This window comes from Osmerus mordax, chromosome 18 (genome assembly GCF_038355195.1).
Source record: "Osmerus mordax isolate fOsmMor3 chromosome 18, fOsmMor3.pri, whole genome shotgun sequence".
Taxonomy (NCBI): Eukaryota; Metazoa; Chordata; class Actinopteri; order Osmeriformes; family Osmeridae; genus Osmerus; species Osmerus mordax.
The window spans coordinates 13864733-13878298 of record NC_090067.1 but is presented as its reverse complement, the minus strand read 5'-3'; the positions used below and the strand labels follow the sequence as shown (position 1 = coordinate 13878298).

General features: G+C 43.1%; 1 protein-coding gene across 1 annotated transcript; it reads right to left on the bottom strand.

The window, feature by feature from the left end:
- Positions 1–95: 95 nt before the first annotated feature.
- On the bottom strand, positions 96–10869 carry LOC136961925 (sodium/hydrogen exchanger 3-like). Its single transcript, XM_067255427.1, has 16 exons — positions 10434–10869; positions 5080–5382; positions 4780–4940; positions 4244–4322; positions 3839–4016; positions 3500–3720; positions 3101–3303; positions 2924–3013; positions 2753–2823; positions 2486–2615; positions 2097–2254; positions 1711–1828; positions 1373–1540; positions 1233–1287; positions 917–1003; positions 96–725 (listed from the first exon to the last, which is right to left on the bottom strand). Exons 1-16 carry the CDS (start codon positions 10777–10779, stop codon positions 466–468), a joined length of 2628 nt encoding a protein of 875 aa, XP_067111528.1. The 5' UTR covers positions 10780–10869; the 3' UTR covers positions 96–465.
- Between the last annotated feature and the right edge of the window lie 2697 nt (positions 10870–13566).

Below are 13566 nucleotides of genomic sequence, written 5' to 3'. Positions count from 1 at the left end.
GCACAATAAATCAATGTCACCTCAATTTAACTTCTAAAATGTCTGACAAGGAGAATATGAATTACTCTAAGAAATTAAGAATTTGTATAAATGGAATGGCATTTAATTTAGCTATACTCTATATAAGAGCTATTTAGCTCTTATGTAATGCTGAAATCAAATGCCCAATTTTGTCGTTTGCGTCTCCGATATACCTGATGAGGTTGTTGAACAAGATAGCTTGGTTCATTGCACAAAAGTACTCTTAAAATATTTTTCCAATATAAATGTTGATGCCGTTAATGTTTTGGTCTGATCTGGAGATTCAGTACTATGATTAAACAGGTCCACAAAAAAACACAAATTATGATTGAACAGTGCAAATAAAAAAGTTTTAAAAGCAGTTCTATTGGGTATATATATATGTGGTCAGTGGTCATGTGGTTCTTTATATATGCAAGTCTTGCAGGCCAGTGTTAAAGCAGGCTACATGTGAGTTCCGCTCTGCGGAGGCTGGTCAGCAGCGCCCTCTGGTGGGGTGGGGGAGTCGGCCATCAGGAAGGAGTCGTTGGAGTGGTTGCTGATGCGTAGCGGGGCGAGGCGGTGCAGGTTGCTGGGGGTCCAGGGCAGCCGGACCTGGGCCCTCTGGGAGGGGGCCACGCTGCCGTCCGCCTCAGACTCTGCCAGCCAGGGAGGGATCTGCAGCGGGTCCACCTCCGGCATGAAAGCTGGGTTCTCAATACCAGCTGCACCAAGAGGAGACAGGACATGTATAAGGTGACTATATGGACATATAGACAGGACATGTATAAGGTGACTATATGGACATATAGACAGGACATGTATAAGGTGACATATGGACATGTAGACAGGACATGTATAAGGTCGATGTGTGTTGCGTAAACATGGACTTGGTGCGAAGGCCACATCATGTCACCTCCAGGCCTGTAGGTGGCCCTCATGGGGAACGAGACGCCTGTAGCTTCCCCACCCGAGGCACTGTCTCCTTCAGAGAACTCAAAATCTACACATTCAAAAGGAATGAATAGCATATTTTAGACACTTTTCTACTTTAGATGCTAAGTATTTTTGGCCAAACACCAGGTCCATTCTAGACTTTCTGACTGATGTCAAAGTGGCAGTGTAAAAGTGATATATATTTGTTTTAGAGGTGTGATAGATTTGGGGAAAAAAGAATAAAATATTCAGATTAATGTAAAAAGAGAATTGAAAAGTAAGAAAGACAGACATACCTTCATCTCCATAAGGATGGTTTTTGCTTCTGTCCATTGACTGTCCATTCGGCACCTACATTGACAGAAAGAAAATATTATACAACCTTTTTTTAAATCAATGCTGTTTTAGGATGGAACATAGCTGGAACACTTCCAACCTTCTGATCCTTGTTGGGGTGCCTGCTTATCTTCTTGGATGGTGCAACACCCGTTTTGGCGGATTTGAAGGACTCCAAGCGGCTCTGCATGGTTCGCTGGAAGATCTCCTGCACCTCGTTCTCGTCCTTGTTGACGTCCAGGTGGCTCCTGCTGTACCTGTGTCTGTGCTGTCAGGAGACAGAACACAAGAAAGCATAGGAGAGGATGATAACAATTGGATTATGATGTATAAAAAGTATGGAGGGTCGCCGCTGATCTATGGGCATCTGTGACATTGCTTGCAAAAAGGGCTGTGCAGATAACATTTTCTAACATTTGTTTTGTGTGCTTGCAGTACCTGCTTCCTGCCCTTGTAGAGGTGCTGCTGCAGAAGATGATGTGCGTTGATATCTGATTCTCTCATGCCCTTCACGTCCTGGTCCACGTCTAGACTCACAGACGGAACGTTGTCTCGTCTGGAGGGGCACAGGCGGCACACGTCTCACACAGACAGCCAGGAAGACCTCCTACCAGACCTACATCTACACAGCTGCTGCTGGTTGTGAGTAAACAGCACTATCGTTACCAAGGTGTCACACACTGGTCATACAACCAGTCATGGGGGGAGATGCTGGCATGCAGGTGTGTTTGTGGTAAATAAGAACTGTTTATATGGCTTCCTATAACCCCACTGAACTAACCTCTGGGCAAGGTGATATGTAAAAGTCACAAAATGTTGCTTACAAGAAGGATGAGACCGAAGCGTGATCTGGACCCTGGTCGTCAGTCATGTAATCCATGAAGTCAGGCATCACCTCGGAGAAATCGTCCCCAAACTTCTTTTTGAAGTCAACGTTAGCTGTTTCATGTCGCACAAATGCCAAGGACCCTCTACGCTCACCCTGTAACAGAAGAAGAAGAAGGGGACTCAAAATGTGTTTTATGTTTGAGGTTGTTGTGGTGGGGTGGGATGAGGTGGGGTGGGGTGGGGTGGGTGGTTGTGAAACAGGGTAACCTGTAACCTGGCACTGTGTTCATTGTTTCCTCTGCTTTTCACCAATAACGACTATTTAATCATTTAAAAAAACACTTTCTTCAGTCGTTTCTGACCTCGGACTGTGCCTCAACCCTACCTCAGTTACGTAGCTCATGGCGTCCTTCAGGTTGAGCTGGTGGAAGATGTTGAAGAGGTAGTCTCGAGACTTCCTGGCTGACGGTTTCATCAGCAGCCAACAGAGCCATTTCTCCTCGAAGTTGTTCCACCTTCAAGCGACAGGAACATCGTCAAAACTAAAAACATTCACCGTCAAAAAGTAGTTTCCATCCATGCCATTTGCCAACTGAGCAGTGCGTTGTTTAATTTATATGATTTATTTCTTATTTTCTCATACAGTACATACTTGTCTCTCATGTAGTTATGTCCTATTTGTCCAGATACATCCTCTATTGCAACTAGCATGTGGTCAAAGGCCTGAACAAATAAATACATAATGTGAGGATTTATTTCATGAAGACTAGATCCTTGTATCATTTTCAATGATTATCGAACAAGACCGTATAACTGTGGTTACCCGGTTCTGTAGTTTTTCAGCAAGTGTTATTTCCTTTTCTTCTTGCCTCTTCACTTTCAGCCAGGTGACCAGCGGTTTCATTGTTACGCCCTGAAGCAAATATTTAAATGGCGTAAACATTTAATTGTTTAAATATCAAGGGCCAAGTCTAATCTTGGTAACTGTAGACATGTTTACCTGCAGGATGACAGTGAAATAAACCACTATGAGAGTTGTACTGAGCATTAGATTCTTCTCTGGGATTTTATTCTCGTCCAGTAAAACCGCAAGGGCGTACGCTACTGCCCCTCTCAGGCCCCCGTAACTCATCACCACCTGATCGATGATCTCTAGGGGAACCAGTCTGTACTTGTTCAGTATCCAGGTGAGAAAGAACGTGCCTGTGGTGCGCACCAAAACAAAATGTGGTGTTAATATGTGAATAATTGTGAGGCTGTATGAAGCAAGTTCAAATCAAAATGTACTTTTACAGCCAGCAATGTCACAGAGGGCTTCACATATGCCCACAGAACTGCCCCTCAGCCAAGCTAAACCCTCAGATTAAGTCAATTTACAAAAACCGTGGCTCAATCTCACCGATGAACCTGAAGACCAAGACGAAGAAAAGAGTGAGGAGGATGAATCCTGTGTTCCAAACCCAGATGTCTGGGTTTATGGCTGAGATTCCCAGGAAGACGAAGATCATAGTCTCTGAGCCGTTGGCAAACACCTTCATGGTGTATCGTACCGTGGTGACAGAATTCTCATCCATATTGGCGTTGATATATTTCTGAGCGCAGACTCCACAGAAAGTGACCCTGTTGAACAATAAGTAGAGCAACTCTAAAACTGACATAGAGGAGAGGATGTATTGAATTAGAAAAGTATTAATTCATGGGACTCCAGCAATTCGTAACAGCAGTTCCAGAAACTCACGACAGAATGGCGGAGAGGGAGAGCATCTCGGCCGTGAGGTAGGAGAGGTAGCCCAGGACAAAGATGAAGCCTGGTTCTATGATCTGGATGTTCTTGGTGCATCTAGTCAGGAGGCAGATCAGCACAGCGAACACCACGCCCACCAGGGAGCCTCCAAACGCCACCACGAAGAACGAGACTAGAGGGGGAGAGGAGGAAAGAAGAGGATGATTGCCATGGAGAGAAAAAACATGACCAGTAGAAGCTACCCGTCTCAACACCCAAAATGGATTAACCTCTACATTCAGACAGTGAATACCATTCAGACTGAACTGTGATGTGATACTCAGCAAGTCATCAAAAGTAGACATTTTTTGGGGGTTGATTCTTCATATGTAATATATACATTGTCTGCAGGTAACTTACTTATGCCTTTGATTATCTCTGCCGCGTCAATCTGTCCCCCTCCCAGTGAGACAAACGCATCCAACACATTGAACAGCACCTGGGAGAACAGGGGGAGTCAGGTGGCTGAGCGGTGAGGGAATCGGGCTAGTAATCCGAAGGTTGCCAGTTCGATTCCCGGTCATGCAAACTGACGCTGTGTCCTTGGGCAAGACACTTTACCCTACTTGCCTCAGGGGAATGTCCCTGTACTTACTGTAAGTCGCTCTGGATAAGAGCGTCTGCTAAATGTCTAAATGTAATTATCTGTCGGGAGGGAGGGAAGGGTATGGGTTTGTTTTACAGTTGATAGAATGTTGTGTGTAATTAATTTAACAAATGCAAGATAATTAATCTAACATTCCCACGGGAAAACAATGAATGTGTTCCATACAGTACCTTAACATATAACATTAAATACATTGAATGTATTTTATGTTCCGTTATGGAAAGATGCCATTGGGTGCCAGTGTTCTGTGTCCAGAATTATTTTAAAAGTTAGATGGCAAGATACTTACAACAGTGACACCATCGTTAAGGAGAGACTCCCCGAACACCAAGATGAACAGGACCTCGTTGACGTGGACCTCCTCGAACACAGCGATCACCGCCACAGGGTCCACTGCTGATAACAGACTCCCAAACAACAGGAACTGAAGCAGACCGATGTTCAGCTGACCTACAAAACAGACACACATGACTTTTGACCCGCGACCCAAATCTATCACCGGAACGATTCCTATTTCAATCATTCAAGGCTTGCATGCAGGGCTCTGTGGACTCTACCACAGGTTAAATCAGGGTAACGGTTATCTTACCCATCGCACCACCTAAGTAGCACCCCCACAGGGACAGGCCAACAGCGCCGGCATTCCAGCATGTGCCAATGACAGCGTACGTGAGGATGGCTCCCATGTTGCTGAAGAAGAGCTTGTTGGGCATGCAGTAGCCTGCGTCCAGGATGATCTGCGGCAGCAGGTAGAAGAAGAACACCGTGGGGGTGAGAGTGAAGGTCTGGACCTTGTCGGCCCCCCAGATGATGCCTCCCAGGACGAAGCCGATTAAGATGAGGAGCGCGCTCTCTGGGATCACGGCGACCAGGGTGTGTTTCAGCTCAAACACTGATGGAGAGGGGAGAGTGGGAGGGAGGGAGAGGGTTAGCTGACACCAAGGGCGTAATGTGAAATATGATTTTCTTCAAGTGTGTGTGTGGGAGGGTGTGTGTGTGTGGGAGGGTGTGTGTGTGTGTGGGAGGGTGTGTGTGTGTGTAGGAGGGGCTGTATAAATGAAACCTTAGTCTGACACTCTTAGCTGAATTATTTTTGCACCTTTATGCTTTACATTTACACGTATTAGTACAATGTGATCGTGGTCACGCTCAGTGGCAACGTGAGGCATTCAGGGATTAGACGACCACCGGGTGAGTCAGTCTCGGTCCCTGACCCCTGACAGGGGAGAAAGACACAGAATCCTTCTTTGAGAGTGTCCTGGTGTTGAAACTACACTAAGAAAAGAGGATTAAAATATCATAGAGGTTGTGAAATTAGCAAATCATCAACTGCTTTGCTGGACTGAGAAAATATTGCCTCTGTTTTTAAGAGTATGATTAACTACCGAGTTTGCTGTTTGGAAACCAACACATCTCTGGGAACAAATGACTGGGAGGTAAGACTTATATTTTTGTCCTCCTAAATGTTTCCATGTCAGGATTCATGTTGTACTATCTTCACACAGACCAAATCAATCATCTAGGTTTGACTTACAGTTCATCTTACATGGAAACAAATACATGTTAGATTCTCTTGGATTAATCCTCACATCTCCAAAACTTTTTCAACTGATATTTCCTGAGTTTTAAAATGTTTAAATATTTATTTATTCATTTTATGTGCCACTCACGGTCCAGTGACAAACTCACCGGATCTCAGATGAGTTATTCAAACCTTATGGAAACAAATAGATGACCAATTTAGGATTGGTGGGTATAGTTCAGAGATTGAGCATTAGACTGCAGATCAGAGGAGTTCCCCTGTGCGTCCCTTTGGATGAAAGCATCTGCTAAATAACTACCTTATCATGTCAGTCAAAATAAATTATATTAACATCAATTCATCCCAAAGACCATTTTGGACATCAGTTGTTTTTTTTATTGATATGAGGGGCAGTTCTTTGCCTGTGGAACAGTGTGTTGCCTAGATAACACTGACATTACGAGATGGCTACAGTTACCACTATGTAGCATTGTGTTGTGCCTATTTATGGCACAACTGCAACACCAAATACTTTTCACCTTCACTGGTGACAGCTTCTTTTTCCCTTATCTCTGCTTGTCTCATATCATATTCGTCCTGAATTTCTTTGTGGAGGAACAGTGGGTTATAAGCACCACTTGTTTCACACAGTGGCGTGACAACAGACCTCTCAGATTTTCCTCTTTGGTCCCATCTGTCCTTCAGTTGAATTATTCATTAGTACTTGACTAATCAAACGTAATCTTGAAAGAGATGTCAAGAAAATCTGCAGCTTTTCCCACATATTCTCAAACACACATCTTGCAATGTTAACTGTGCACTTATATAGTGATGCCACTTGTTACATACCCAGTTTGGCAACCCCGGCTACTAATATCCACACCGCAATTAAGTAGGGGGTCTTCACATGGTGCCATTTTAAAGAAACAATGTTGATTCCCTGAACTTTTCCTGTCAGGTTGAGATTTGATTCTGTTGTCTCTGGTGCCAATGTTGAGCTCTGAGAAGTCACATTCTCTGCACCCTCCACCGACGTGAAGCCCACCATGCACACCAGCATCGCTGCTCCCAGCAGCCAGGGACAAGGACCACATAGCATTTCTCAGAATGTAAATCTAAACAAATAAAGTTCTTGCAGTAAAGAACCGGTCTTCTGAGACACTCCTGTGCTGTCGGCCTTTTTGCCAAGTCTGTCCAGATGTACTTGGCAACTATTTCTTGATGTTAGAAAAATATTTTGGAGGCGAACATTTCTGTCCCGTAGACTGTTGCTCTAGCAGAATGTTGCATTTCCTTGGGAACAGCCTGATTACTTTCCTTTCTCTCTGTGTCTTTCTCTGAACTGTCAGTGGTGCAGACAGGGTAGAGATGGGCTGAAACATGGACAAGGTTTATAAGTCCTCATTCAAGCAGGATGACGCACACACAGGATGACACACGCGGACATTCAGCTCCTCCTCTTTCGACAGTTCTCTAGTTATCCAGTCACATCTAGATTTGTAGCTGCCTTTTCTGGGCTCACTGACTGTACTAATGTACTTTATCAAGGGTAGTTTATCATTTCCATAGACACTTTAGGTTTTCAGGTTCACTTCAAATGGTCAAGATTAAGAAGCAGAACTTCTGTAAGCAGAGCACTTCCAGAAGATGCAGAGTTACAGTGTGTCTGTGTCACACCCTAATTCCATTCACCTGTGCTACCTGTCCCCCCCCCTCGCCCACTCCAGGGACTGGTTCTGGTTGTTTCCTTGTGTTTTTAACCCCTCTCTCTCCCTGTTCTGGTTTCCAGTATCTAGATTACCCGTGTTCCAAACCCTGCCTGCCAAGTACCTGATTCATCCTGAAATCTGTCTGTGCCTTATCAAGAATTCACTGTCAGTGGATCACCTGAGTCAGACTGACGATTTTGGATTAACCCTCGTGCTGCCTTCGGGTCACATGACCCAAAGGTTCATAACGAACCATTGTTGTGTTTACCCAATTTTACCCAATACAAAAACAAATAAAAATAATTTTCTTTTAACCATTCCAATGTGGGGGGTCTGAGACAGCCCGACAGTTAAAAGAAAAATCTTCACTTTGTTTTTGTATGAGGTAAATTTGTCGCAATACGACGGTGGGTCACAATGACTGATGGCTCAGAATGACCCGAAGATAACACAAGGGTTAATAAACTATTGTTTCCTGTTATACCTGCCTCTATTGTCTGCATTTGGGTCTTGGCCTGAGCCGCGCCAGTCTGTTGTATGTGGCAGGTCTTACTATGTTGATATGTTACCATGTGAAGGTACACTGGCAGTTTGACTGTCTGACAGTTTGTTTTAATGATTGACAAGCACATTTCTCAATTTTGGTTATTGCTTTCCTGTGTTTTTATGTCAGAGTACAAATATCCTGTTCTTGTGATCGAAAAATACACATTATCTTGGTGGGAAGGTTTACCTTCAATCTTGGTTGGTTTATGAAAGATTTCTCTCACCTACATGTTTTTTTTAAGCAAATTAAATATACCTCACTTTCTTTGGCTTTGGACTTTGTTTATTTAGAGATACAGTGGTCTTCCTCATACAGGTGACCCCGATGTGCACCAACAAGTTATCAAGGAAATTAATGTGCGTGCACATGAGTCATATTCAACATGTATTTGTTCCTGCTGTGCTTGTGTGTGTAAAGTACCTTGAAATCACACCCAGTGTGACAATAGTGACCATTGTTAAAGCAATTTTGACAAATAAATCTTTGTGCATGTTCAAGAATAGAACATTTAAAGACTATCTCAGACCACGCCTCCTCATTTAAACAAATCAAGCCTTGAAGGTGGTTTCATTCACTAATAACAAAACCAGTACTTATTCTCATTCTCCAGAACCAAATAATACCACAACGACTAACCTTATCTTAATGAATAAACCAACTGTTCTGTCACTTGCTTAGTTGTATTGATGTATCAGAATTCAAGCTACACCTGTTTTTATTCATGCAAGAAGATTTGTTCCGTGCAAGTGCCTGTCCGTGTTCATATACATGTTTAAACATAACTCATAACAAAAGTAATTATAATACAGATGGATTAATTCAAAGGGACCAGAATGGCCACTCAGCAAAATAGCTGAACGTATTGTTACCAGTGATGTTGTTAAATGACTAATGACAATGACGTTTGTTGTACTAATCTTTACATGTCTCATTATCTGCTTTTACTATGGTCTGTCTTGGTGGCTGAAGGATGACATGTCATGCGTCAGCATGAATTATTACCACTAACTAATGTCCCAGTGTATCTTTTTAAACTGCTGCCAATGTGCCGCAAGACCATTGAAATGGTCATACTGACTGTAGCCTCAAGGAACATGTGTGTTGAAGCGTGAACTATAGGTTCTCTTTCACGCCTGTACTTCCTGTGGGGTATGGAAAGGTCACTCTGGGCATTTCGTAGAGCTGAAGTTGCTTCATTTCGCATTGAATTTAGTATCGTTCGAGAGTGCTTAATGGTGCAGACACTCTCTGTGAGGGTCAAGCTATGTACACCACTTAGTTTTAACTATGTGAGTTTTAACTATATTTTTATTTATCAATAAATCATGGCAGGTACAGAACAGGTGAAGTAAACAACTGTTTGTCGAAATAAAGCAACCAGGAATGTACAGTATTGATCTTCATCCTTCAAATAACATCAAAGTAATTCAATAAATCTTTGTGATAAAATGCTGTTCCTTCACTGTACAGAATATAGAGTAGATCTTGATATGCAGTGTGGCATTGTGCTGTACCTTGCAATGCAATTCTCTTTATAATGTCGTTAAACAATTAATGGCTACAGTATAACATTTAGCTGAGGGGGAACAGAGAAGGGAAACACACAGCAAAAGGCCATGGCCAGACTCAAACCCAGGCACGCAAGCCCGAGTCAGGTGGCTGAGCGGTTAGGGAGTCGGGCTTATATTTTTTGTATTGCAAAACATCAAGAATAGAATGTTTTGAGGTATCGAACAACGATTGTATGTAATTATATACAATCTCATGTTATTATGCAACAACAAAAAAATCCTACATTTTGGTAAATATATGGCCATGATTTGACTGTTTTGGGCTGTTTCGGGTGAATTAACTCACAAATCGACAACATCAGACTCATTTACATTTACATTTAGCCATTTAGCAGACGCTCTTATCCAGAGCGACTTACAGTAAGTACAGGGACATTCTCCCCGTGAAGTGCCTTACACAACGTCATTTGGTTGGCATAGCCGGGAATCGAACTAGCAACCTTCTGATTACTAGCCCGCTTCCCTAACCACTCAGCCATCTGACTCCCATCAAAGCAGTAGTTCATATAGACATATTGAGTTTATAGACAAGATGCCCCAGCTGCAGGCTGCATCCGTCACCCTCTCAGAACGCAGGACGGTAAAAGAGCTCACCTAGTTTGCAGAGCCAGCAGACCAGGACCCAGAGAGCCACCAGGTAAGGGGTCTGCACGTGGTGCCACTTCCAGGTGACGATGGGCAGGGTTGTGATGGCGGCTGCCCCATGCCCACCACCGCCAGTGGCATTTCCGTGGCCCGTGCCCCCTCCTGTAACGTGCTCCGTGCCCCCTCCTGTAACGTGCTCCGTGCCCCCTCCTGTAACATGTCCGGGGACTGTCTCCGTTGGGATGCCTGCAGGTGCCTTCGTCAGGGGAATGACTTGGCTGTTGACCTGGTTCCTCTTACTAATGATGAGCAGGATCAGAAACAGACAGAGGGTGAGACTCCGTACAGCTTCCATGCTGAAGTTCGATGCCTCTCAACCTCGGAAAACTGTAGAAATCACTCCTGTGGTTGATTATTCTGCATGTGTGCCGGTCCTGGGTGTGTTTGTCCCTTCCTGTCCTCCCTATGCTAGATTCCCTCTCCCTGCAGGTGAGAGTAAAACCATACTGCTGCCCTTCTCTGACTCCTCCCCTTTCACATCCGGACCAATAAACTGGGCTGCTTCTGCGATGGCGGGAAATAGTCCTTCCACCCTCTGGCCAATCACTTTTGGGAGCCTTAACCGACACCTCTTAAATAGTTTCCCAGTAGTGAAGTGCATCCCTTTAGTCCCCTGACTAAGAAAGGAATGGGTTGCAATTTGGATACGTTCATACCTTAGTATGCTGACCCTTGACTGTCCTCTGTTCTCTGCCCAATGACAACTGCATTGTTGAGCCTTCATCGCCTGTATGGATCTGTGTTTATGTGACAGACGCCAGGAAATGAACGTTTGAGAATAATCATACCCTCTGAGGAGACAAGGGAATGACTGTCAGTTTCTTGAGTGACTCTGCAAAGACCTGTTAAGCAAGATTGGAGAAGGAGTCTCAAATAATTGATTCTCACGTTCCTGTTGTTTAAATATATTTATTTACTACTTTTGGACTTGTTGTGTCCAACAGGAGACATTTTCATCTTCCTGCACCTATATGACAAAATAACATGTTCTTAATTTACCTGCCTGGTCAAATTAAGGTAAATCAAATAAACACGGGGCATAGAAGTAAAGGAGACTAATAATTCAATTGATGGAATAGCAGTGTTTTGATGCTTACATATGTTCATAGATGGCATACATTACCAGTCACACCCACAGCTGAGCACACTATGAAAAACACTAATTTCAGATGAAACACTCACTGTGTTGGCTTCCTAACAAGCATAAAGAGGTGCGCGGGTTCCACGCTCACATGAAAGTCATTAAAGCGCCAGCATGTTCTCTGAGGAGTTTGCTCGACAATACTGTTGACAGTTTATGTGTACACCAAAGTGATCCTGGCTCCTGTTTAATATTCTACTACCTTTGTCCGTGAGGTCACTGTCGACAGAATGGTTGCTGTAGCGGCAAGGGCATCAGTCACTTAGATGGATCTGTGCACTTGACTTTCAAAATCATGGTAATACCAAGAAATTGGCAAGAACCAGCCGAAAGCATGCAGAATCAATAACCTAAATGCAAAGTCACACAGAGTACTATATACTCTATATAATACTATATATTGTCTTACTGTAACTTATACAGTTGGACTTCAGTTACCTAAATAGGGGCTGATACAGTACTTGGCACTAGGTTCAAGCTGTTATATTGAACCTCAGGTGGCTGAGCGGTTAGGGAATCGGACTAGTAATCTGAAGGTTGCCAGTTCGATTCCCGGCCGTGCAAAATGATGTTGTGTCCTTGGGCAAGGCACTTCACCCTACTTGCCTCGGGGGGAATGTCCCTGTACTTACTGTAAGTCGCTCTGGATAAGAGCGCTAAATGACACATAGCTAGTTTCAGAAGCTAACAGTAGCTAACTGTCACTTCCTAAAACAAAAGGATGTGACGAAATATGCAAACAAATGATGCATATAAGTTTGATGGGACTTTGGGTGTAAACATATTGAAACTAGCTAGATGGATAATGAGTGGACATAGTGTACTTAAGAAGCTTGAATAACTTGGCATTGTATCCACATTCCTTACTGCTATCATTAACAAAATGTCTATAGTGCTATGCTAAATATATAACAGGGCTTTAAAGCACCAGGCCTAAATGGAAACATTCAATAATACCCTGGAACATCTTACTGACCTTATATTGATATTGTTTAACAAATGAAATTGTAAAACAGAACTGTTGATTTTTGTTGTTGTTGCCAGTCATAGTAGCCTAAGGTAGTTTTGTTCTGACATGTTTAAATGATACTGTGTGCTGAGTTCTATAATGACCAAACATCAGCAAGACTTGGAACAGCCAACACAAATAGACTAGAGTATCACCCCACTTACTGGAAGGTCCTGTTCAGGGTGATGGAAAGGTCTTCTGTCCATCCTCCATTAGTCATCAATCACCTGCTTGTTAGCTGAGAAGGAGGACATCACCAAACTGCAAATGGTAAGTACCGTGGATGATCATGTGACTTGGAGGCCTGTGAACAGCCATGGCCCTCTGGTTTCATGTATCCTTCAGTCAAGAGGTCTTTCTTTACCTTACTATGCAAGGATGCGATCATCAGTAGTCTCTCTAAACTTTAGATTAAGAATGGCTTTTTGTTCATTGTGCTGTGGAACCTTATAGGCAAACACACACATTGAGAGAAACAGGGTTATCTTTGCAGGGTTAATTTAAATGTAAATGTTAATTTACCTCCATTATCATTGAATTTCGAATCAAATAAATCATTAAATTGGTTATGAATAGTTATAATTTGCCGAGGTTAAAAACTAAAAATGTCAAAGCATATCACAAAAAAATAACTTGAAGTTTAAATGGATACAGCTTCTCATAACATACTGGTTAAAAGGGTGGTGATTTAAAAACCCCAGCAGAATGGGTAGAATGGGGCTGATTCTAGAAACAGAACTCCAAAACTCTCCCCTGCAGCATTCTGACACATATTAGGTCATAATTTGTTTTTCAAATCTGAAGAACAAATCTTCAAGAGGCTGGTCTGTTTGGACCCCAGCTCATTGCTGCTTACAGCTGTGATTTTATTGTCACCAGTGAAGTTCAGAAACATCGAGTGCAGGTTTAAGGGCACAACATGTTCTTACCGG